At 43.9% G+C, this 26,007-nt stretch overlaps 2 protein-coding genes and 2 non-coding genes across 5 annotated transcripts; 3 read left to right on the forward strand and 1 right to left on the reverse strand.

Annotated features, from left to right (window-relative positions):
• Positions 1-604: 604 nt before the first annotated feature.
• Positions 605-11,927, reverse strand: xpot (exportin, tRNA (nuclear export receptor for tRNAs)). Of its 2 annotated transcripts, none has more exons than XM_023428048.2 (25): positions 11,791-11,927; positions 9,292-9,445; positions 8,737-8,819; positions 8,551-8,607; positions 8,391-8,460; positions 7,712-7,930; positions 7,074-7,258; positions 6,525-6,693; positions 5,749-5,985; positions 5,632-5,670; positions 5,488-5,550; positions 5,273-5,397; positions 4,862-5,006; positions 4,654-4,773; positions 4,461-4,555; positions 3,860-3,929; positions 3,469-3,707; positions 2,835-3,120; positions 2,527-2,716; positions 2,308-2,424; positions 2,110-2,225; positions 1,978-2,025; positions 1,816-1,887; positions 900-956; positions 605-772 (listed from the first exon to the last, which is right to left on the reverse strand). In XM_023428048.2, the coding sequence occupies exons 2-25, from the start codon at positions 9,376-9,378 to the stop codon at positions 746-748; spliced, it is 2,916 nt and encodes a 971-aa protein (XP_023283816.1). In that variant the 5' UTR covers positions 9,379-9,445; positions 11,791-11,927; the 3' UTR covers positions 605-745. The 2 variants fall into 2 exon arrangements, with proteins under 2 accessions (XP_023283816.1, XP_023283817.1); XM_023428049.2 differs by having other exon boundaries at positions 9,292-9,475.
• An 851-nt stretch (positions 11,928-12,778) lies between these two features.
• rpl18a (ribosomal protein L18a) lies at positions 12,779-17,295 on the forward strand. The gene is made up of 5 exons (XM_023428051.2): positions 12,779-12,871; positions 14,504-14,683; positions 15,403-15,532; positions 16,758-16,867; positions 17,147-17,295. The coding sequence occupies exons 1-5, from the start codon at positions 12,854-12,856 to the stop codon at positions 17,237-17,239; spliced, it is 531 nt and encodes a 176-aa protein (XP_023283819.1). The 5' UTR covers positions 12,779-12,853; the 3' UTR covers positions 17,240-17,295.
• On the forward strand, positions 14,279-14,410 carry LOC111671058 (small nucleolar RNA SNORA68). Its single transcript, XR_002761903.1, has one exon. It is a non-coding gene; the product is annotated as a small nucleolar RNA SNORA68 (small nucleolar RNA).
• LOC111671059 (small nucleolar RNA SNORA68) lies at positions 16,275-16,406 on the forward strand. Its single transcript, XR_002761904.1, has one exon. It is a non-coding gene; the product is annotated as a small nucleolar RNA SNORA68 (small nucleolar RNA).
• Positions 17,296-26,007: the final 8,712 nt, after the last annotated feature.

The raw sequence follows: 26,007 nt of genomic DNA on the forward strand, positions 1-26,007 counted from the left end.
AGCTCCACATTTAGTTTCCAGATGGGAATGAAGATTTAAAAAAAAAAAAAAAAAAACTAAACCTAGGAACTTTATTTACATTTTAACATCTTATTCTCTTATTTACACTTTGTTCCTCCGTTTATGTTCATTTCCATCTGAAATTAAAAAAGCCAAAAGTATCGTGTGTCATATTCCCAGCAAAGGAGAAACACCCTGCGTGGACTGTACTCGGTGTAGAGTGGGTGGCGGCGGCGGCACATCGTTAACGTTTCACTTCAAACTTCAAATCAACCGTCAGATCGTCAACACGTAAAAAAAAAAGAATCAATGCCACGTTTTAAATTCAAATGAAGCAGTTCAGCCCTTATTTTTCATCCGTTCTGTGGCAGCAAACGTTCAAAATAAACTCAAATCTAGCAGGTTGTGAAATGTGTTTTCTACTGTGAAGGTCTGACTAGATAAAGCTATCGTTACACAAATCCTAATTATCCTTCCAGGATCGTTACCAAACGTTTCCCGCCACGCAGCGTCCTCTCCACACGTCTCAAAGCCCGTCCCACAGTTCATCGAGCTCCTTCACGTCTCGAGTCCTCGTGGACCTGTCTCTTATACACATCTGGGCTTTGTTATGCATTTACTTTTTAAGTGCAAAAGCAGCTCCTATGCTAAGGTCCATTTGTTTTGTTGTGAAGTGGCGAGATCGGAGATCGACCACTTCCTGTGAAGAGTCCTTTCAGTCCCAGAGAACTTCCACTTTCATTTCCTACAGCTTCGCTCGCTGGAAGAACGCCTGAGAGGAGGAGAGGAGGAGAGGACGGAGGACGATCAGCTGATATAAATCAATACTAATCAATACAAAGCAACTCCAGACACTGATCACAGCCACGAACACACACTATAACACACACACACTTTACCTTAATGTAGTTTTTCAGCACTTTGATGTCCGGCTGCTGAAGCACTTGACACAGCTCCTGATACAAACAAGCAGCAGCTCAGAGTTAGAAACACGTGTCAGACAGATATAAAAACACTGACGTGGTCGTTGTTGGATCAGAGCACTTTGTTTTCAAAGGTGATATATGAATAAAGTTATTATTTTGATTTTGTACCAAACAAACATGTTTCCTGTACGTCTGGAGAGCAACATCTGTAGGTGACGCTTCATTTACAGTCTGATGTTCTCACACATTTTACCTTCATCAGAAAACTGCAGCTCCTGGGATTTCAATAATATTTCACCAAACTCCTGAGATTCCTTCAGATTCATTACTGGCATTTTGTCGTCTACGAATCACAACTGCAAACGAGCTGATTGTAGTTATGTAGTTATTACAGTCACAGCTGGAGAAAAACTTTACAGTTTTAGTTTTTGAAGTTTGTTTTTTAAGATAAGATGAGCTGCAGCAAAGTACAAGAATGCTAAATGAAATATAGCAAAATAGTTTGTAGACACAGATATTAAAAATCAGTTAAAATATGTCATGTTGGTGTGTTAAACAGTTCCTCTCAGATCGACTCGAGACCTTTGACCTCCAGCTCTGACCCAGAAAAATAAGTTACACAAAGGAGAAAGAGCCTGACGAGGGTCAATGAAACAAACTCCACTGTCCTTTAATGACGTCTTCCTCTGACTCATGACGTCACTGACTCATGACGTCACTGACTCGTGACGTTACTGACTCGTGATGTCACTGACTCGTGACATCACTGACTCGTGACGTCACTGACTCATGACGTCACTGACTTGTGACGTCACAGACTCGTGACATCACTGACTCGTGACATCACTGTAGGAGGAGGCACAGACGTCCTGCTGGTTCAGAGTCTTACCTGTGAGATTTCAGGTGACACCTGCAGTGAGGGCAGGTACTCCTGCTGTAAGAACTGGATGAACTCCGGCCCCTGAGGAAAAGATGAAACAACAGTTTGCAGCTGAACACACAGAACAAATAAACTCCTCCGTCAGTGAACTCATCATCAATCTGTTGTTACCCGTTTGAGATGAATCATTTTCAGTGTGACGGCGCACTCCGACAGCGTCTGGAGGACAAACAGAGACACTGAAGGTCGAGGACAAACTCAAAACAGGATGTTTTCAGACTGAACTCTGGTGCAGAAACTCACCAGGACCGTCTGAGCGTCTGAGAGGTCAAAGGTCGGCTTGAGAGGAGCCAGGAAACACGCAGGGACGATGTGTTTGTAGATGAAGTCGGGGAAGCCGACCATGCCGTCTTTCCCTCCTGCAGAGTGGATGAGAGAATCGTCAGGACGGGACAGACAGAAGACAGAAGGGAGGGCGACAGGAAACGAAGCGTGTCTCACCCCACAGCTCCACCAGCTTGGACAGGATGATGAAGCAGGTCTTCTGAGCGATGGGGTCGGGGAAGTCCACGGCTCCCTGGATGATGGTGAACACCACGCGCTCGATGTTTTCAGCTCCTGGAGACAAACACAAGGTTCACGTCATGGACTGACTTCACCTGCTCTCCGTCATCAGACTCCTCTGCTCCAGCTGAGCCCTGGACTCCGGGCGTCACTCACCCTGGTTGGCCATCACCTCGTTCATCCCGCTCCCTGTGACCGTCTGGATGAAGCTGAAGTAACTCCTCCTCAGCATCTGTTTCTCCAGAGCCGCCGCCTGGTCGTTGTCCTCCGCCGGCCGCGCCAGCACCTCGAAGATGGCGAGGACCAGCGGCATGAAGACCTGCTGCAGGAAGGGGGACACCTGCCGCTGCCATGGCGACGGAGGAAAGAGCCTGTTAATCACCCTGTTTAGAAATCTGTCATTTTTCGCTTTAACTGCAGTTTGAAAATCCTGAAATATGGTGGTTCTGGTTTTTCCTGCGTACCTTGAACTTGGCGGTGATCTGGCTGATGAGCGGGATGAACTCCTGCAGGTCTTTGGCCTCGCAGTCCTTCAGCATGTGCTCGGAGGCGGCGGGGATGAAGGGCAGCACCTCCTCCTCCAGGCAGATGATCATGCGGTGCAGGAAGGAGCGCACCGAGCTGCGCAGCACCCCCCGCTGGACGGGGCAGCTGAGCGCGGGCAGGAAGGTGTGCAGACAGTCCCTGTACACCTCGGTGCAGCCGCACTGCTTCACCGTCTGCTTGTTGCTGAACGCCTTACTGGTCCGACTGCAGCAGAGGGACACGGGGGGGGGGATCAGAAACCAAACATCCTACAATACGACCTGCTGTTCATTCACATCTGCCGTTACCTAGCAACAGTTTGATAACAAATTAATCTGAGTAATTATTAAATACTTAATAAATGCCTAACATCAGAGTTTCACATGTTCATTTATTTTGATGTGTGTTGCTTCATTCATTTCCTGCAGATTGAAGCTCCGTCAGTCTGAACCCTGAAGTTTCCATGTGGGAACAGCTGTTTTCAAACAGGAAGTGAGTCCTCAGAGTCAGATTCAGGCGTAAACTCTTCTTCTGTGTTTCTGAGAAAACATTTCTATCAAACTGGTTCCTCACCTGGCGAACCCGACGGCGTGGCTCAGACAGTCGGCGAGCGCCGTCTGTCTCTCCTCCTCCGTCTCCTGCGACAGTTTGGCGAGTAGCAGGCGGAAGGCGTCCATCAGCGGCGTCAGCAGACTCCTCATCAGCGCCTGCTTCCTCTCCACTGGACACTCCCCGTTCACGATCAGGACGCCCGCCGTCTCAAACATGAACAGCTGGTCGTCGCTGGTCAGCAGCGCCAGGAAACCGTTCTCCTGGACACGAGGAAGAGGATGAAGATGATGTCACGTGACATTCGAGGGGATCAGCAGTTTTCATTCTCTATTTATTTAATTTGATAACTCAGGAGCAGGGGCGTGACGCTGAGGATTCTGGGTAAAGAAATGATTCGCATGTTGACACTTACAGGAGGAGCCAGTTCCAGCAGGTCCTGGATCCTGGTCAAGATGTCCTCGATGAAGGTATTCATGTGTTTACTGTCAGCAGAGAGATCATCATCATCATCATCAGCAGCAGCAGCACAGGAAACAGGTAAACAACTTCTTCTTCACTTGACCAAATAAATATATAAATAATAAAAGGTCCATATTCAGAAACTGAGCCTTAAAACCAGCCGTCAGGACTTCTGGAACTTTGTGATGTCACAACAAAGCAGTCACCAAGCCCCGCCCACCTGGACCCACCATCCAAACCTTGCAGGATTTGGTTTCTCTGAGTGTTTTTACCTGAAATCTGCTGTATTTTTATTGGATCACTCAGTCAGCCAATCAGAAGAGAGGCTCAGAGCCTCCTCTCTTCTGATTGGCTCACTGACCTGTTGTTACTAGAGCTGCAGAGAGAAGCCTGAGAGAGGAGATGTAAAACTACACTGAGATGGTTCTTATATCTTCTGATGGATCAACACTTCAAATAAAACACAGAAGAAGAAGTTTTATATGATCATCTTGTAATCACGACGTCCAGTTACTGAAACATGAGCCTGAGGTGAAGAAGGTCCAAACACTCACTGCAGAGTTTTGATGAATCTGGAGAAGAGGTAGGCGACTCTGCTGCGGACCTTCGGGCTGTTGTGTCTCAGTCCTCTTTGGTCCAGGAACGCCATCTGACAGTGAACGCAACACAGCGTTTAGACCGGATTCACAGCTCCGAAGAAACAGAGAAAACTGTTGTTGCCAGTTTTAAAACGGGAGTTTCTCTCACCAAAACATTAGGAATGTGTTGAGGCTCCACGATGAAGAACTTGTCGTATCGGACGACGGTCTCGAAGAACTCCAGGGACACGGAGGAGTGCTGGTAGCTGCTGACGCCGCACGACACCAGCTGAGGAGTCACAGCGAGGAGACGTCAGAACAGAAACACACAGTGGAAAACAGCAGGAGTCATGTGACACCGGAGTCGTGTGACTGACCGTCCGCATCATGTCCTGCAGAGCGCTCGTCTTGGCCGTGTCTCCGGAGAAGTGGGCGCCGTGAGACGCCGGCAGAGCTTCGCCCAGCATGTACAGCAGCCTGATGGCCACCTCCACCTCCATGAACGGAGCCGTCTGCCAGTTCCTGAGGAAACCAGCTGTCAGTCACTGTTACACACAGACTCACTGAAACAGAAACACCTGCTGGTCCAGGTGTGTGTGGAGGCCTGGACCAGCAGGTGTTTGAATCTAAGGGGAGGCCAGGAAGATCAGAGTCTGATGGGGATCTAAGTAAATAAATAAATACTCTACTGTTCTAATTCTTGTTACTGGAGTTCTGGTTCTGGTCTTTGGATGTAGTGAACCTTCCTCCAGGTCTTTTATTCTGAAAACATAAAGGCGGGCTCTTACTGCATGGTGTTGGTGAAGACTCGGCGAATGGCCTCCAGCAGCAGCTCAGGAGAAACCTGCGCCAGACGATCCAGCAGCATCTTCAGCTGCTTCCTGTACTCCACGAACATGGCCTCGTCCTCGCCCTGACAAAACAAACCACACGCTCTGTTGGCGTTTCCCGTTTCTCTAACGATATCACAGCGACAACGGCGGCGCCGGAGCGTCAGTCTCACCTCGTTCTCAAAGTTGTACTCGTCGTCGTACGTCAGTTTCTTCATGACGGCGAGCATGACGGCCTGAGGCGAAGAGGCGGAGAGTTATTAACACGTCTGACCTGAACACAGACGTTTACCTGCGTCGTGTAGAAGCAGACTCACCTCGATGTTGGTCTTCTGCTGGTCCGTCAGCTGAGGAAGCTGCAACAGAATAAATACACGTCAGATATTTCTGATTACATCCTGATTCATCATTATCTGATTGTGACTTCTGAGAACCTGTTTGAGGACGTGCAGGTACTCGTAGCAGAAGCCCACGATGTTCGCCGAGATGTCGTCGTCCTCGTGTACCAGCAGCTGCAGCAGCAGCGGCACCTTGGCCTCCACCGCCTGCAGCGTCTCGGTGGCGTCCTTCACGTTGCCGGCTTTGGCGAGCTTGGTCCAGCTCAGCACCAGACTCTGACCCATCCCGTTCACCAGCCGGGAGAACTTGGCCAGGAAGTCCACGTCCTCCTCCTGAGGGGACAGGAAGCGGGAAATGAAAACAGAGCGGCAGGAAACGCCTCGGGGCGAGAATATAAACATGTGGCTCTGAACTGAAGCCGGACCCGTTTCCTCTCACATCTGCACCGAGCGACAAAACCTGAAACGACCAGCGACCAGTGAAAGACACAGTGACGTCATACTGACTAATCTGATCTGGTTCTGTTTGTGTCAACACGACCCGGACCTTCCCATAATCCCCGGCTGTGTCAAACATTTTCTCTAACACGCGTCTTTTTCATGTCGGTGTTTATACGGGTCTCTCATCGAAACAAGAACAAAAGACTGACGTCATGAAGCAGCGTGGGATCATGGGAGTTGTTGTTTGGATTCCTTCAGTGTCAGTGGGTCAGGTGACTCTAACCGTTAAAAACACTGAATGAATTCACACATTTACAGTCGGAGTCTGAGCGACAGAGACTCAGGGAAGAGCCGGAGCTCAGGTCGATGCGAACCTTTGTTCAGACTGTGTTTCAATGTGGAGAAGTGACGGAGTATAACTGACGTCTCACCTGCTCCACGTTGAAGAAGCCGGCAGACTGCAGCACCTGACACAGAGACTCCACCAGCTTGGTTTTGTCTACGGGGTCCATCCCTTTATTCACGATTTCAAACAGGCAGTCACAGGCCTCCTCTCTGAGCTCCTCCACCGACATCTGGCTGAGCAGCAGGTTCACAAACCTACACACACACACACGCACACACACACACACACACGCACGCACGCACACACACACACACACGCACGCACACACACGCACACACACACACACACACGCACACACACACACACACGCACGAACGCACGCACAAACACATGAAGATAACAATACACACAGCAAACTGTCTGTAAAAGGCAACAACCAAATGTTTTTATTGCACAACCTGAGCTGTAATTTTCACAATAAAAGTTTCAACCAATGAGATATCTCTGTAGTGTTTATATTCTTTCAAAATAAAAGACAAAAGTGTTATCTTGTGTCGCAGCCTGTTCCTCGTGTGTGTGTGTGTGTGTGTGTGTGTGTGTGTGTGTGTGTGTGTGTGTGTGTGTGGCGACTGACCGGTCGTTGGCGATGAGGTTGAGGTCGATCCAGGACACGTAGGCGCCCACCACCTCCAGACACTGGCAGGTGAGCTCTGGGTGGGACTGCTGGTAGGTCTGCAGGATCTGGAACCAGGACTCTACCAGGCTGGGGATGCACTGCTCCCGCATGCTGTCTTTGATCAGAGTGTTTCTACGAGTCTCCTGGAGGAAGCACGACACCGTCAACATCAGACCGTCACAGTAAAACACTGACTTCACTTTAATCTAAAGTTTCATTAAAATGAGATTTGACAATAAAGATCAAATGACAACATTTACTGGGTTCTCCACTTCCTGAGCGCTGTCCTCTGATGTAACAGTCTCTTTACTTTTGCTTTGTAAACCAGTTTTCTGTTGCGTAACCATCTCAGTTATGTGTTTCACTACTTTGTGGGTTTTACTTTGAACTTCCTGTTCCTGTAATCACCACATTAAATCTCGTCCTCTCACAGCAGCTCTTCTCTTTCCTCTCTGTGATTGTTCAGTCAGGTTTAATATTTGAACCTCAACATGCAGGAGCTCTGAAAATTCATCCTCCAATAATTCATCAATATTTCATTGACCAGAGAAGGAAGTCACTGACACTTCTTCTTCTTCATCAGAGCGTCGTCTCACCTCAGGCGTGTGGAGGATGTCTCTGTCCACCACCTCGGCGTCGATGGCCATCAGCGTCCTCAGGTAGACGTCGACGCCGTGCGGGTTCAGACCCACCAGGGACAGGATGTCGAAGAAGAACTTGGGCCACAGGGTCAGGTACTCCATGATGAAGGTGAGCGCCAACACCTGCGCCGCCTTGTTCCTGATGAAGGGCTTCTCCGGCTGAGCGTTCATCAGCTGCAGGCGGCGAGGAGGGAGGGAAGAACAGCTGTCACTCATTCTCCAGCTTTATTCTACATCACACACGTTTAGTAGCTGCAGCTTTCAAATAATGATTTAAAAATTCATTTGGAACAGAAAATTAATAATATAAAAATAATACTTTAATAGTCGACTTATTGTCGTATAATTCTGAATATAATACACATATTATAAATAATCTGTTTTAATCTTTGAAGAGTTGCTGCTTTTCTGTGACAGACATCACATGTATTTTATATTGTCACCAATCTGCTGCTAATTTTCTTTATAATTTATAAATGTTATAATTCTATATTTAAATATCTCATTTCTCTGCTGTAAGTATTGGATGTTGTCATTCTAATTCTAAAGGAATATCTTAATAACTTATCGTAAGATGATCACATGTTCGTATGAAGAAGAAGAATATAAAGGTGAGCCGACAGGTGAGTCTTACCTGACACTGGAGCCACTTCATCAGAGTCTCTCTGATGAGCTGCTGCTGAACTGCACTCAGACCAGCATGTCTGCAACACAACAGCAGCAGTGAGGGTGAGACGCTGCGTTCACAGCCATCTGTAGAAACTAACGTCAGCACATTAAAACATCTTCACTACCTGAACTTTATCTGATGCTCCAGCACTTGGAAGCAGAAGAACTTCACATGGTCGTCACTGAAATAAACAGACAAACACAAACGTCACACACACCCCAGCCGACAAGGTGAGGTCACATTATTAAGTCCGACAGCAGGACGCGTCATAACTCAGCTGCAGATGTGAACGATGTTCAAACAAACTCACTTGTAAATCCCTTTAGCGAGAGCCTCTGCACACACCTCCCAGGCATCCTGAGACTCCTTCAGCTGCTCAAAGTATGCCATGGCCTGAACACACACACACACACACACACACACACACACACACACACACACACACACATCAGTCTTTTGTAAAACACTTCTTCTGTTGACATCACTCAGAGTTCAGACTAAACACTTTTGTCAGTAGAAAACTTGATGTTTTCTGTTCCACACGAGACTAAAATATCTGAAGTTTCCATCAAGTCAATACTGAAGGAAAAAGAGAGAAAGTCAAACAGTAGCATTCTGTGCTCTGTGGGTGGAACTGGTCCGTGACTAATGTCAAACACACTCTGTGTTTAGACGCTGAATGTGATGATGAACTTGGATCTACGTGTTTCCTGTCACATCAATAAAACCTTAACTTTATCTCACTGTAATGTTTAAGGACCTAAAACTAAAAGACCAGGTTACAGGTGAATAATGATGCCGCAGAGAAAACACAGTGTGTGGCGTTCATGGACCAGTCGAACAAAGGGGGACGGGGGCGTCTTACCCTCTGCCTGTAGCGGGCGTCGGCGTTCGGGTTGAGCCCCAGCAGGGCCTGCTCGTCCATGACTGCAGCGACAGACTGGCAGGCCATTCGTGGGTTAGCTTTCCTCCAGGGCAGGTTCACTCCTCTCTGCTGCTGTCGGGCAGGTCTCTCTCATCTGGAGAACCAGGGACGAGACGAGACACACCTGAGGTCAGACATACTCCGCCGTGTTACACCAGAGCGGCAGCTGAGATGACACAATCTTTACACAGCAGAGAAAGTCACAGAAAATGATGCACAAGCTCAAGCAGATATAAAAACTGCTTTGTCTCATATATAAGTTTTAAATCTTTAAACATTTAATGAGGATATTTAAGGGTAATTTAAAGGGGGGGTTAAACCCTGTTTGTTCCTTAGAATCTTAATCAATTAGGAAACCTTAAATATTCAGTGAATAAATATCAAACATGACAAATGTATGGATCCAAATTATTTAACTGATGTTCAATGCAATTAAATGTTTCCACTGGTTTGTATTAGAGCTGACATGAAACCTTGATCGGCTGATCAACAACAAACATATTCAACCTGTTCCTCATGCTGACGCTCTGTTTTCCTCCTGCACTTGTTTTAGTTGACGGAGTCGCAGCCTGAGAAACTGGTTAAAATTTGTTCTTATTGTTCAGTAAACAGAATATTTTTTCATCCAAACAGTCACAAGGATTCTGGAGGAAAGAGTCAGAAATGAGGTTTTGTTAAATTAACCACTGGGTTTGTCTCAGATCCTTGGAACCAATAAAAATACTCCATTACAAGTTCAAGTCCTGCATTTAAAATCCTACTGAAGTAAAAGTACATAAATATTATCAATAGTACTAAAGCATTAAAATTGAAAGTGGGTTTTGCAGTAAATTGTTTCCTGTGACTGATTAATGATCAATCAGATCATTGATCCCAAGTCATTTTACTGTTGTAGCTGCTTCAACTACGTCACATACACCTGATAACTGTGAACGGTCATCAGATGATTCATGGGAGAAGAAAGAAGAAGAAACACACAGTGAAGGTTTCTGCCTCTTCAGGCCCTAAACGATGATAGAAATCAAAGCACCTGGGAACAGCTCAGTCACATTTATCTTTTAAATCACAGATTTCAAAAACATTTTATTCTAAAAAACTTGTCAGAAAGTTTTCAAATAATTAGTTTCAGTAAAAAAGACAATATTTCCCTCTGAACTGTGACGGAGAAGGTAACGGAAAATGAAAATGCTTCAACTTGAGTACAGTTAATCAATCCACTGATTATTTTTCGATTAATTGTTTAGTCTGTTGTGTAGAGCTGCAACAATTAGTCAACTACTCAGAAAATCAATCAACAACTATTCTGATAAAGAGGTCATCACAATCTTTTATGGAAAAATATGATTATCTTCTGGTTTTCTTTGTCTTTTATTATAATAAATTGAAGATTTTTGAGGGTTTTTGACTCTTGGCTGGATGAAACAAAACATTTGAAGACTTCATGTTGGACTATGAGACACCCAGATGGTCATTTTTCACATTTTTCATTTTATAGACCAAACAACTAATTGACTAATCAAGAAAATAAGGGGCAGATTAATTGACAATAAAAAATACACTGAGCTGAAGGGGACGTCTTCAGAAGTCCAAACACCCCAGAAAACCCAAAGACTCCATTAATAAAGACTCATGTCAAAGAAAACTAATAAGTCGACTCCTGAGACGCTGAAATCTGCCAATATCTGTCTTTTTTTTTCACTATTTTTGATTGAAAAATGAACGAAAAGATTAACGGTTATCAAAATGGCAGCCGATTACTCTTCTGTGGATCGACTAATTGAGTAATCGACTTACGGCGTCAGCTCGACCTCACGGGGCTGACATGCTTCAGGTATGAAGAATCAGCTCTGACACCACTGATTAGTTGTTGTGGAGGATGGAGGGGACAGATCATCCACATGATGCAACACACTGTCAACACTTTACAGCCTCCATGTCTGTTTATAATGTCATCATCATGGATGATAAGGCTCCACCGGACACACCAGAGGGTAAACAGCCACAGAAATGTCCTGGTTTGTGGGTGAAGGCTGAATAAAGACAGCGTCCCCCGGGCCACTCCTCTAAAAGTTGACACTGCAGTGCTACATGCTAACAACTTCACTCCAATACAAAATAGCTGACTGCAGCTAACTCAAGCTAGCCTCGGTTAGCCGGCTAGCTGGCTCCAGAGCTCGCCTGTTGGAGTAATCCTGACACGGTAACACATATTAAAACCCCGGCCATCACCGGGATGTGGTTAATTACAGCCGCACCCACCGTGTGGCAGAAGTGGGAGCAGTTTTATGGTGTTTTTCTGCTTGTTTATCGCGGCTCGGTAACGTTACCTGCTGCTGTGTCGCTCGCCTCCGCTTAGAAAATCTCACGAAGACAAACTCCGCTGCCGTTTTTCAAAGCAAATCACAACAAAGAACAAAGGGCATTTTCTGTGAAGCTTACCGTAGTTAGAACTTAATTCATCAAGTGTTTTTTCCGCCTCTCTCTCGCTCCCTTTAACTCATCACGGAGCCGCTGCGAAGTCTCCAGAAATCAGTTGCACGTCGGCTCGACTCACACGACTCAAGCGGCGGTGCGGCGTGTCCGCCCGGTTAGTATCCGGGTCACGGCCGCAGGAAGAGATTCCTCCGCACCGCGGCGTAAACCCCCCGATATTAATAATGAATAACATACATATAAATATACATATTTCATTTTTATCCCACATAGATGTTACATGTTTTTGTTTATAGGCTTATATTTGACGTGTTATTTGTGCTGGACTGTATTTTACAGTTGGCTAACTTTCCGGAAGTTAGTTTCTGATTCGTAGGAAAGTAAACTGAAACTTTCCTTATTTTAGTTATATAATGACATCAAACTAAAAGCCCTTACTTTGTTTAAACCCCCTATTTATAGTTTGTAAAATCCTAATTCTATATTAACTACGTCAAATACTGCATTTTAGTACAGTTTTAAAATACTTGCTGACCATCTGACAAGTCACACACACTTGTGAAACCTAGTCTAGATTAAAATTGGTTTAAATTAATCCAGTTTTCACAAATATTAATCAAATGAAAAGGTTTTAAATAGCGTTGGTGCTTTTATTTTGATGTCCAATAGTAATTCCCCTGTCGTAATAATAAAAAAAACATTTCTTTCCACACGTCATCACTGTGATAGTTAACGGTTAAATCCGATATATTTCACCATAAATAAATTCCTGTTTAATATTCCTGTAAAACATCCACTGTACAAACTATAAATTATATACTATTTACATGTAGCACATTATGATGATATGTACATGTACACGCTTCCACCCTGTCGAGTATGAAACCATCTTCAGGCCGCTTGAGGGCTCGTTGTACCGGATCCTCCCTCTTCCCGCCACCCCTCCCTCTTCGCGCGACCCCTCCCTCCCCGCGCGACCCCTCCCTCCCCCGGTTCCTCCGTCCACTTGACATGCGCAGTCTCCGCCCTTCTGCTTCCTCTTTTACTGTGGCAGTGAGCGAGAGACACCATGAAGGCGTCCGGCACAGTACGTAAAATCCTTTATTTAACCATATCCGCTTACCAAACACGACCAGAATGGGCAGATGTAGAAATGTAAAGTTATGTTCTTCCGATATATGCGTTAATATTCCTAAAAAGTCCACGTTAAAGTGATCATTTAAAGCGTTTTCGTCCCGATGCTTCTGCGGCTACAACATGGCGTCCGCAGTACCATGTGGACGGCTGTGTGGAGACGGGACGGTGTGTGATTCAATGAGTCTGAGGTCTAATTAAAAATATTCACCTACCGTCAAACACGAGCTGCTTCTCGTGAAGGTTCGCAACAAGATTAATAATCATTCTTAAATCGACCGTTAAACAGATCTCACGGTTGGATACGTAGCTAACGTTAGCCGCTAATGTGCTGCTGAAGTTTGTAGTTTATCTCAGGAGAATTGCTGTGTTTCTAAAAATGAGCTTTTCTCCCACTGGTTTTTATAAATGTCAACGTTTTATTAAAAAAAACACTTAAAGCTTCAAAACTACTCTGGTTTTGTGGGTCATGACCGAGGAAACTTTAGTGAAAGGGTTACCAGTTTTTACCTGTTAAAAACAGACTGCCACAGATAATTTAGTCGTAGATTAACTCTTCTTGTGTTAAGTTTAATTCTGCATAAAGTGCTGTGTGCACGCTGGGACTGTTTACACTTTATTGTAAAGCTTTGTCACATCATAAATACTACCTGTGCTTTTCTAAAAGATTATTATAAATCAACAGTACTGCAAAAATAATTCAACGTTTTATTCCAAAAATTATTTAAAATACTCTTTATTTGTAAAATATGAGGCTATAGAATCCATGCACTAATCTATACATGTGAAATTATGTAAGGAGATACCCAGAGAGTCTCTATCAGGGCTTCAACTAACTATTCATGTCCTCATCAGTTGATCTGCAGAATATTTAATCATTAAATCGGCTCGTACAGTCTGTAAAATGGTTTTTAAAAAGATCTTTTTGTTCTACTGACAGTCAACAACTGGAGAGCTGCAGGTCACTGTCCTCGCTGGGAGATAGAATCATTTCAATGATTTGTAGTTGAAAATGGAATAAAATAATGATTCGATTGTCTAAATAATTGAACTCATTGATCGGTCGTTGCAGCTCCAGATTGATGCAAGTAAATGAATTAAGTTATAACTCAAATATTAAAGGATAAACACTTTTTACATTTGCTTAAAGTGACTAAATGTCACATACAGAGCAAAACGCAAAACAAATGGAGTGATGAATAAGACGTGAAACGGCAGCTGATGCAGTTTGTAAAATCTGTTATTAAAAACAAAAGTTCATGTACATTAGATCAAATTTTACTCCCATGAAAATGTATTTGAAGACAAATGTAAGGATGTAACAGATGTATTAAACCCTGTTCATATTCCAGTCACTTCACTTGCACCCAAACCCAAAGGTCTCATCATGTCAGTGGTTTGACTTTGTCTGGTGTGCAGACAGGAGACTGATCCTTGTCGCCTTTCTCTGACGCCGCAGTGTCTTTGAAAGTGAATTCAAGGACCAACACTCAAGACTGTGAACGCCTCATCATGTTGGTTTCTACGTGACGCGTGTTTGTTGCTGACAGATGTTGTTGTTGTTGTTGTTGTTTTCTGCACACAGCTTAGGGAGTACAAAGTCGTTGGGCGTCTGTTGCCCTCTGCCAAGAACCCTGCCCCCCCCCTCTACCGGATGAGGATCTTCGCCCCCAACCATGTTGTGGCCAAGTCCCGCTTCTGGTACTTCGTCTCCCAGCTGAGGAAGATGAAGAAGGCCTCTGGAGAGACAGTCTACTGTGGCCTGGTAGGTGTCCGCACACAAGAGGACAAACTGGGGCCGAGTCCAGTCCCAGTTTGTGTCTGTGACGAGGCGACTGTGTTTGTACATGAGCATCAGGACCGGGTAGTGTGGCTGAATCCAGATGTTGAGCCTCTGGACTCAGACCTGTTAGTTTATTGTTCCCAGTTGTCTGAATGCTTCTTACTGGTGTTGACTCTGGGAAGCAACACAATGTGTAGATCTGCTGCTTTACACTGAACAACAGAGACATCAACACTTTCCTTCACTTATTCTGTCCAAGCTTTAAACTCAGACTGCAGCGGACAGGTGTTTCCACTTCTGGTTAATCTGTCATTGTTTTTATATTTTAAACATAATTTTGTTTATAAAATGTTGAGAAAGGATGAAAAATGAAGTAAATTTCAACATGAGACAAAGAAAAGCTGCAGATCACCATCATGAAGCCGGGACGTGTTTGTGTTCAGCATTCAGATTAAAACGTGACTTTGAATAATTATGAAACAGTTTGATGATTTGACTCTTTGTGTCAGCTGATTGTCTTCATGCTGTCTGGTTCAGAGATGAACAGGAGTAGATGAGGATTGTTGTTTATTGTGACTTCGTCCATGTTCCTGTGAATTATCATAAATCTTTCGAGTTCAGTTTGAACCCAGACGGTCTCTGATGCACACGTGGTGGTTTTGAATGTGGACTCTCTAACGGTCTCTGTTCCTGTGGTCCAGGTCCACGAGAAGACGCCTCTGAAGGTGAAGAACTTCGGTATCTGGCTGCGTTACGACTCTCGCAGCGGAACCCACAACATGTACAGAGAGTACAGAGACCTGACCACCTCCGGAGCCGTCACTCAGTGCTGTGAGCGCGCACACACACACACACACACACACACACACAGAGACACACACACACACACACACAGAGACACACACACACACACACACACATACAGAGACACATACACACACACACGCTTTCTAAAGTTTTGGGGATTAAGAATAAAAAAAGCGAAGAAGAAGAAACAACTTCCTGAAGTCTCCAAAAACACAAGGCTTGTGTATGGCTATAGTTAAGTGATCCATAATCAATACAAAAAGGCATCATTAACTTGGTGTTGACTCCTGTCTGTAACGTCGCTGTCGTACCACATTCATTGATTAGTATCAGGGTGGGTGGAGTCAGATTTATAATGATGCTGCAGGTAAAACGGATTCAGACATTTCTGTTAGTGGATTTATCAGAGAGAGAGAGAGAGAGAGAGAGAGAGAGAGAAGCTGATCGGTCCAGACTCAGTAGAAATCAATAGATTTGTATCTTTAGGTTCCAAATCTCCGGTGCTTCAGTTTTCAGTCCAAAGTAAATTTAAACAGAATTAGATTTATGCAAGAAAACAAAGTTTTAACTTCAAAATATTCAAATCAACTTTTATATTTGCTTAAAGAGACTAAATGTCACATACAGTGATGAATAAAAAGAAAAGTAGCTGTTTGTAAATGAAGTTAAAACCAAAGTTCATGAACATTACATCATATTTTACTCACGTTAAATATATTTACAGACTTCAGGAAAGTGTAAGAAAATCAGAAATGTTGTCACTTCACTTGCACCCAAACCCAAAGGTCTCATCATGGCGGTGGTTTGACCTTGTCTGGTGTGCAGACAGGAAGCAGATCCTTGTCGCCTTTCTCTGACGCCGCAGTGTCTTTGAAAGTGAATCCAAGGACCAACACGTCTGATGCTCCTGAGCTGAAAGAAAACATGACTGACAAACAGCTGGATGATGATAATAATAACATTTAGTTAATTAATCATTTCATCTTCACGTCTGTTTGACCAGCAGCTAAAAACCAGTGAACTGATCACCTGTGGTCAATACTCTGGTGTCTGCAGCTGTAGTTTAGCCCCGCCTCCCAACAGGCCGCCAAAACAAAACATTCAGCTCTAACATGTTGTTGACCCTTAAACGTCCGTGTTGGAGGATCCAGAACATCGACCTCGTGATCCATGAACATGTCGTGAACCGCTGAGAGACTTCGTCCTCCATTTTGTCCAGATGTGTAAAAACCGTCTTGTCTTCTTTCAGATCGTGATATGGGAGCTCGCCATCGTGCTCGCGCCCACTCCATCCAGATCATGAAGGTGCAGGTCATCGCTGCCAACAAGTGTCGCAGACCTGCCATCAAGCAGTTCCACGTGAGTCACACACACACACACACACACACACACACACACACACACACAGAGGCGGGTCTCTCTCTGGTCTGCCTCCACGTTTGTCAGATCCAGTTTAAAAACCCGCCAGACAAAAAGCCAGATTCCTCTTCCAGATTTCCAGCCTCCATCTTTAAACCTGGCGGTTTTGAAACTGGCAACATGAATGATGAATTAATCAATAACTGAATTTTCTGACTGTTTTAAAATGAGTGTGTGTGTGTGTGTGAAAGCTGAAGTTCCCTCTGCCTCCTCCTGCAGGACTCCAAGATCAAGTTCCCTCTGCCCCACAGGGTCCTGCGTCGCCAGCACAAACCCCGCTTCACCACCAAGAGACCAAACACCTTCTACTAAAGCAGTTTTTTCACTTTGTGCGGGAAATAATAAAACTTCTATAATAGAAGAAGAAACGTCCACATGAGTGGTTTTTACATTCACATCGAATTCATCCAGACTGTTCCTGAACGCACCTCCACACCAACAGACAAGTTTCTGAACGACGCAGTTTGAGAATAAAGGAAAGTTTGAAGTGAAATACGTGTGAAATAAATAACTGAAGTGACTAATTAAATGAGACTAACTAGTTAACTAAGTGGTTTAAACTCGGATCTGAGGATCTGAAATAAGTCTTGTACTTGTTTTCTTTAGTGTAATGACCTTTGACCTCTGGGTTTCTGTTTGGGAAAGATTTTGAGAGACAACATGAAACTAAATAAAAAGAATAAATGAATCAGAAGAACCATTACATGTAAATGTAAAGCTTATAATGAAGCTTAAACTAAGATATATATAAAAACCAGAAGCTGACAGTTGATACAACTTTAAATATTTATAAGGTGCAAGTTTCAAATTTATTTCTGTCTGACTTTAAATTATGAAGAATTGAGAAATATTTGATTTAAAGTGAAAAGAGAAGTTTTCATTACAGGTTTTTTTTTTAACAGTTTAAACAGAATAAGTTAACTGCTGTTTGTCTCCCAACATAATTTATTCTTTATAATAATGAAATGACAGATTTTAATAATCTTTATTTAGAAATAATTGCACTGAAAGGAGGAAATAGTCTGTAATGAAATCATTTTCCACTTGTAGACATTTTTATATCAGATCAATAATCATCTGATGAGATTCAGCTGAAAGCCTCAAAAACATGGAGCTCCCTGACCCTTGACCTCTGGCATGGATGTCAGCCTCCACCCTGATGGTTTGTGAAGCTGCTGCTGTTGCACCGTCTGTCCACACGGTGGCAGTGTTGTCTAAGACATGAAGGTGAGGAGCAGCTGATCATCAGCCTCACACAGGTGAAAATCAATCAGTTCATTAAGAAGTTTAACTTTACAAAAGAACAATCTATATTTCATTTCAATTTTTATTGTTTCATTTATTAATATTTCAACATAAAAAGGTTTAAATTTGATTTCAGTGACTTTTAGTTCTTATACTGATGAGACGTGTAGAAAGTAAACATGAGACTTCACATGTAACAACATTTAATAATGTTAATAAACAGGGTTTATTATTGAAAGATGTGGAGGAAGTTTATCCTGTAGAAGTGGAGCTGGATGGGAAAAGGTTCGACCTCTGGAAGAGTTAAATAACCAGCGTGAAGAGACTCTGCAGAGTAATAACTCTGGAGCTGTGTGAAGGAGCCACAACATTTAAAGTCTCATGAGTCGTCAAATGTTGTTGCTGCAAACAATTAAGTTCTTGTGTTTACTGCAGCTGCTGCTGGAGTTTTTAAGACTTCTTCAGACTCTCTCTCTCTGCATCTTGGAAGTCGGTGAAGTTGAGCGGGAAACCTCCACTCTGCCGCCGTGATTCAACCTGAGCCAAAGTGTTGATGTTTCCCGCCTCAGATGTGACAGTTTGCTGCTTCTCTTTGTCTCAACGTGAAGCAAGTAAATTAAAGATCTCGTGTTTTATGGAGTAAACAATTAACAGACTTTATAAAAGCTGCTGAGCTGCAGGCCTGGTTAGCATTTAGCTCAGAGCTGCTGACATGACTGAAGAATAAAGTTTATTATGGAGCTGCACAGACCTGGATTTAAAGGTGATGTACAGATGAGTCAGATTTGGACTCCGGCCAAGTGGGACGACGTGTGTTTAACCTGCAGCTTTCAGTGAGAAAGTGGAAGCTCGTTATAATAATATGATGTTTGGCTCGTCATCAGGCGGCATGCTGGGAGCGGGCTGCGAGAGAGGTGGAGGTACTGTACGGGCGTTAACTGGGCGTGTGCGGAGGAGACGGAGCAGTGGGTGGCTGCAGAGAAAGACCTCACTCAGTGATGGAAAACATTCTTTTCAATGAGTCACAGTCATAAACATGTAAAATCATTACAGATACATGAAAAAAAGTCAGAGTCTGCGCTGACTTCACCCTGAAGTATGTGAAACTCTCTCCAAACCAAACAGCAGAAAAATGGGCCTGAAACTGGTGATTCTGATGGTTAATTAAATTCTAATATACAGCCGCATGTTTATGAGCCGGATCCAACTATTAGTGCTTAGCAGCAACTTTTTCCATTATTTGTGCGCAGCTCCTCACAGAGCACTTCTGACAGGAAACAGGTTATAGTTTCAGAAATCAATTCCATACAAAGACGCTCAGTATATGCTGCAGCTTTTTATTGTGGGAATTAAAAGACTGTTTAGAAACACGTTTAAAACGTTCTCAGGGTTTCAAGCTCTCCGACTCCACTGGAAGTTAAAGTTAGTGTTTCCCAGTGGAGCTCATTGTGAAAGCAATATCGACGAGAACTCAGAGGCCATTAAATATAACTGGCCGCGCTTTTTCTGCCCGACACAAATGTTTGAAATACTGGAGACTTCCCGTCGCAGATGAGATACTTCTCATGAAGTGCAGGCCTGCTAACGGCTCTCACACTGAGGAAGACGGTGGAGTTTCAAAAGTGACGTTTGAGGACGGAAGACACAAAGATGGAGGACGATCACGTCACCAAAACAAGTGTTTGGCAATTATTCTTGGTTCAACATTGTCTCTGTGTGGACCGTACCTGGAAGTCCATGATTGTAGTGTCTCTTCATGAACACCCTGACGTCGTTTCCATGTCCACATGGAAACCCAAGAGTCCGTTATTGTCTCCCTGCAGACACCTGGACGTCAATATCGTCTCTCCATGGAAAACCCTGGATTCGTTATCGTCTGTATTTGGACACTTTGGAGTCAATTTAAGCTCCAAAGGGACGCCTTATTGTTACCTGTCGTTATCGTCACCACGTGGACACCTGAGAGTCTTAATCATCTCTACGAGGACACTTTGGCGTCATAATCATCAACACACAGACACCTGGAAGTCGATATCGTGGACGTTATTGTCTGTATTTGGACACTTTGGAGTCATTATAAGCTCCAAAGGGACACCTTATCGTAACCAGTTGTTAGTGTTTCTGTGTGGACGCCTGGGACTCGACATCTCTACGTGGACACCCTGAACTCATCGCCATCTCCACATAGAAACCCAGGAGTCTGTTATTGTCTCTCTGTGGACACCTGGAACTCAATATTATCTCTACAAGGAAACCCAGGACTCATTATCATCTTTATTTGGACACTTGCTCCGAGGTTGAAACCTTATCATCACCAGTCTATACGGACCCCTGGGAGTTGTTGTCTCTACATGGACACCTTGCAGTCAATATCATCTCTACCTGGACACCTGGGAGTTGTCTCTAGATGGAAAGGTGGGAGTCGATATCTTCTTCTGTGGTGAGTACAGTGTTATTGTAAGTAACAGGAACTCAAGGCATAACAATCAAACTTTCAACCAATCAGCAGATACTTGAATCGATTTGTTAGAGAACTGAAACAGACGACTTAAATACGTTTGTTTCCGGAGCATCAGAGTGTGACCTCCTGTCTGTGATCACGTCTGTGTAGCTCTGTGTTGACTTCCTGACTCCAGCTCTGAGGCTTGGTGCTGACCACAGTCTGGTCTCAGCCTCTGCCAGATTTACTGTTCTGCGGCGTGGGCCGAAGGCTTGAGGCGGCCCGGGGGCTTTGTGGATCCGCGGCCTTCCAAGAACTCTCTGTGGGCACCGGGCGGCGAAGACCTTAAGCCACAAAATCCACAGGGCATAAAGGCAGTCAGTGTCAGAGCTTCAGGAAGCAGCTGGCAGGTAGAGATGAGGATGATGGATGTGGAGGAGGTGGTAGGTGGAGAGGACTGTCGTGAAGAAGGGAAAAGTTATTATTCAACCTGCTGCAAAGAGGCTGTGGTGGTGGACTGACTCTTGACCTCTGTAACCTTTGTACCACCGTGGTAATCGTGTCAATGTGGTGAACGGAGCGGATTCAGACGGTCTCTCCTGGAGGTACTCCATCATGTTCCGGTTGTTTGAACCTCAGAAGAAGACGGAAGTCGTTGTGTAAAGAGTGAGAGACTCCCAAAGTCTCAGAAAACCTTCCAGTATCAGATGTTTTTTACCCGAACTGTATCTGAGAACATGCTCGCGCCCGCCAGGCTCAATAACCTGTCAGGCAGCCTGGCTTGCTAGCTTAGCCTTTAGCTAGACAACAGGTTGACACAGGTCAAGAAAGGGACGCAATTGATGCACAGACTCTTTCTAAAAACTGTCCTTAAACCAGTTCGTAGAGTTGTTTATACGATCCACTAATTACGGCAGGTCCATTTCAATTAATTGATTTCAGTCTAGATTTTTCCGCCATAAATACTGGTTTAACTGGGCTCTTAGACTTGGTTCTGTTTCTCCACTGTCACGACGAGGGTTATATGTTATAGTTATTATATGAAAATGGGGGTCAACCAAATAATGTGGTTGGACTTGTCACATAAAATCATCAGTAAGCTCATCATATTTTAGTAGTAGGTCTAAAACAACTCGTAATTATTACCACTGTGGCAAGTTGGCGTTTGAATAATCTTTGTAACACTCCAAGTGGAGGTCAGGATTTTCCTGAGAGGTTTCCTTACAGAGAAAAAAAGCAGAGCATGTTTTAAAAACAGAAGTACCTTTCTTCAGAGTGGAGAAAGAGAGAGGAGTAACAGCCAGCTCAGCTATCGGCAGCATGGCACAATCCACAACCTGCTGACTCAGATTCAGCCCGTTTGATTGACTGGCTTTAAGTTTGCCCAGTTTTCTGCAGGAGGAGAGCGAAGCGGGGACAAACCAGGACTGAACCCAGACCACGTCTACGTTCTGCTGCAGAGGAATGTGCTAAAAGCTCCGTCCACACCAGCCAAACACTTTCCCTCGCATTAATGTTTCTCAGAACCTCCCACGAATCTTCGGACCTGCCGGAGCCAAGATGACATGTAATCACAAAGATCAACAAAGCCTTAACAGCTTTTACAGAGGATCACCATGACCAGCTACAGGCCAGCTTTATAAAGAGATGGAAACACACACACACACACACACACACACACACGGGTGGTTATGAAAGGTGAATCATTTTCTGACGCCCAGAACACAGAGTTTTTGTGCAACGAATCAGGAAACACAGTTTTCTGAAGAACTGAAGCGTTGGTGCCAGAAGAAGTTTGTCGTTTCACAGCGTTACATCCAGTCTGAACAGTGACATCTGGTGGCCACAACCTGGTACTGCAGCTGCGCTAAAGGCCTGAAGGGGAGACCGAGGCTGGCTGGAAGAGTCTCTTAGGTATTTCAGCAGCAGCCTTGATAAGAGGCCCTCCCATTGTGGAATTCACTAAAAATGAATTTTCTCTAATGAACAAATGTGTAAAATTGTCTGGAAACTATAAACTTATGTCTGCACTGTAAAAAAAAGTCCTAATTTTACAGAAAATAACTGAAAATTTTACAGTAATTTTCAGGTTTTTCTTAATTGTGAACAAAAGTCGGTAAAATGACAGAAACGATCTGTGAATTAACAGCCAAACTTCTATTTTAAGCATTATGCCAATAATAATCAATTACATTTATTTCCCATTTCTGTAAAGAAAAATTACTGTATTATTTCTACAGTATTTTTTCTACTTTCTTAAATTACATACAAATCTCTGTAAAATGACAGTAATTATCTGTAATTAAAAATGTAGCCTGTTATTATAAAGGTTAATGTCCATACGAACAATTTAAAGATTCTCTGTAATTTCAGGGTAAATCTTATTAGTTTTACATTTATGTGACTTCTACATTCAAACTGTGTGATTCTGGATGAAAGGTGTCAAACTTTTCTTCATCACATCAAACAGTGAAACTTTAAAAAGTTAGAAGTACTGGAATGTATTTGAAAAAAAAGTGAACCGCCGACTTCTCTGAGTCTTTGAGAACAACTGAACACAGAACAAGACATTTACAGGTGAACAACATGTTGGAGCTAACTTTGATGAACTGAGTGAGTCACCTAAGAGAAGTTAGGTGAATTTATTATCTTGCAAAAATATCAGGTAAGAAAACATTTACTCTATTGTTTTTATGACGTTATTTGTGTTCATGTCGTTTATTTTGGATTAAAAATACACAGATAAACAAATGTCATTAAGTATGTATGTTTATACTGCGTCATTAACGTGTTAAAGTGAAAAGCTAATCGCGATTAGCGCGCTAGCCACAACAGCATTTTTTTCAATGTAGAAGAAGCTAATTTTACTGTGTGTTGCTAGTATGTGTTAATGTTGTCAGCTGGTTTAAAGCTTAAACTGATGAGAGGTAAATGAGTGAAGTGACTGAGAAACTGTCTTGTACACACTTGTTTTTGTTTGGCAGCTGCTGCTGCTTTTTTACAGTGCGGATATAATTTGTAGTTCATCTTTCTCTATTTGTATATTCGTCTCCTGTCATCTTCTTTCAACATTTCAATCCTGTTTGCTCGGTGTAAGTCCAGTCGGATTCTCTCCACACCGCCATTGTCTTTTCCTCAGTCCTGATGAATCCTCCTTCACGTCTTGAGAAGTGTTTAGAGAGGAATTAAACTCTGCAGGTGTCAGTGATTAAACTGCCAACAGACAAAGAAACAAACAAAAACACGTTCACAAGCTCCGTTTGGGTGATCGGGGTAAAGAAGGCAGATAAAAAACCAGGCAGGAAGAGTGAAGGCTGGAAGCGACAGCTGGGACACAAGAAGCAATCAGGACCTGTGTCTCTACCGGGAGCTGACGAGGGGACAGGTGAGCAGGTGACAGGTGAGCAGGAGGGGGAGGGGAACCAGGGAAAGGTGAGGGGTAACGACAGGGCAGAGAAAGACTAACAGGACTGAACTGTGAGACATTGAGACGGTGGACAGACTGAGCGACATCAGCGTCCTGATGTCAGTGTTCACGGAGAGAACCAGATGGTTGTAACGGACCTGATTGGGTTCTGGCAGCGGGACCTTCGTTGCCCTCTCAACATGTTCTTTGTGTTTCTCTTCTGTCGACCGTTAATCAAACTGTGACTGATTGAGACTCTTGACTCAGTCCGTCTCACAGCTGCTTCTGCTGCATCCACTTCCACTGCCAGGGTTTTGTTGGAGTGCGATGATGAATCTGTGGAGTTCCCCCTTAAAGTCCTGAGGCCGGTCGCTCAAAACACCTCAAGTTTTCTACTAAACTACAGCACTTAAGGTTTAATTTCTCCTTAGCTGAGGGAGTTACCTCCAGTGTCTCAGGCTCAGTATGAATCACATTCACAGGTTTGTGCAGCAGCGTCAGGACGCTGACAGATTCTATTGTTGACAGACAAACAGCAGCTTTTATTGGTCGCTTGTAATATTCATAAAAAGTGTTTTTCCCTCTTGAAATTTTACATTTTTAATTCTCATAATATAACATAATGTTTTTATTCTCAATATTTCAGATTTGTCTCTTTTCCTCAATGTGGCCCTTTATACTCCGTTATGGTTACTTAAGAGTGTTTCACCGAATCTCTTAAAAGGTTTAAAAGTTAAGCAGAGAAAGATTTTACAGCTGTTAAAATCTACTGCATCATTAAGGGGTTTTCATTTCCTTCATTTTTCACCTTAAACTCAAACATGTTAAGATAGGGGTGTTTTTGTTTTCAGGAAACCTTAACTCAGGCTTTAAGGAAAATCTTAATTTAAAGAAGTTTTATTTGAGGAAGTCTTTGTCTCTTGTGATTAGTTTTAGATTCATTAGATTAATAAAGATAAAAACGATCAGCTGAGAAGCTCATTGGAGGAGGAGGAACCTAGGAACCAATCAGAATCAGAAGGAGGAAACTTCATTCTTGATTTCTTCAGCTGAAGGTTTGCAGGATCCCAGCAGGTTAATCAGGCCGTGACGACCAGTCTACTCTCCTCGTACACTTCACTTCTGTGCACTGTTGTTATTTTTCAACGGGGTCAAGTGAAATGTAAAGTGATCTCATCCTGAGTCATGTTCACCTTCATAAAACATGTCGTGATCACAGTGGGAGCAGAGCGGGGTTACATGAGGCTGCTGTTTGAAGCCGCTCCAGGTCGGTTGGTTTTCAGGCCTCTGGACTGTCAGACGCAGCGCTGCTCCTTCGTTTGACGATAACTGGACTCCTCCTCCGTCCTGACCCGGGTCCAGACAGCTTTCATCTGAGATCTCGCTCTGATGAAACGCACTGTCAGCTCCCATCGACGCCACGATGAGGCCGTGAGCTGGACTCACAGAGGAGGCTTTATTCGTGGAGGGGACGCTCACTGAAAACTGGAGGCAGGACTTTGAACTTTCTGCCCGTCGTATCTGTTACAACAGTCCGGCTCACAGGCTCGGAGCAGCGAGGAGCTTTGACAGGAGAAAAAAAGAGGAAAAAAGCCTCGGCCGTGGCGCCAGGATGGTTGGGAATCAGGAAGACGAGGAAAGCTGGGACGAAGAAGGAGGGAGGAGAGACTTCAGGATGATGGAAGTCAAGATTTAACTGCACAGTTAGTGCTTCATTTTAAAGTTGCACATGAGGAGACAACACACAGGAGTCGGGCCGACTGTGGCTGAGTGTCGGCACCGAACCATGATCCAGCTCTGGTCCTCATACGGCCCGTAATGGTACGTAAAACGCAAAGGCACGATCGGCTCGTTTATTACCTGGATGCAGATCTAGTTTTAAAACCAGGTGTAAACCAGGTGCGTCGGAGACAGGTGAGTAGAATCCAGAACTCCTGACAGGAAACCACAGAACCCTGTCCAGGTCTTTGTGAAGACGATGAATCGTCA

This window comes from Seriola lalandi, unplaced genomic scaffold (genome assembly GCF_002814215.2).
Source record: "Seriola lalandi dorsalis isolate HSWRI2012SDOR001 ecotype SW California unplaced genomic scaffold, Sedor1 jcf7180002054865, whole genome shotgun sequence".
NCBI classification, from domain to species: domain Eukaryota; kingdom Metazoa; phylum Chordata; class Actinopteri; order Carangiformes; family Carangidae; genus Seriola; species Seriola lalandi.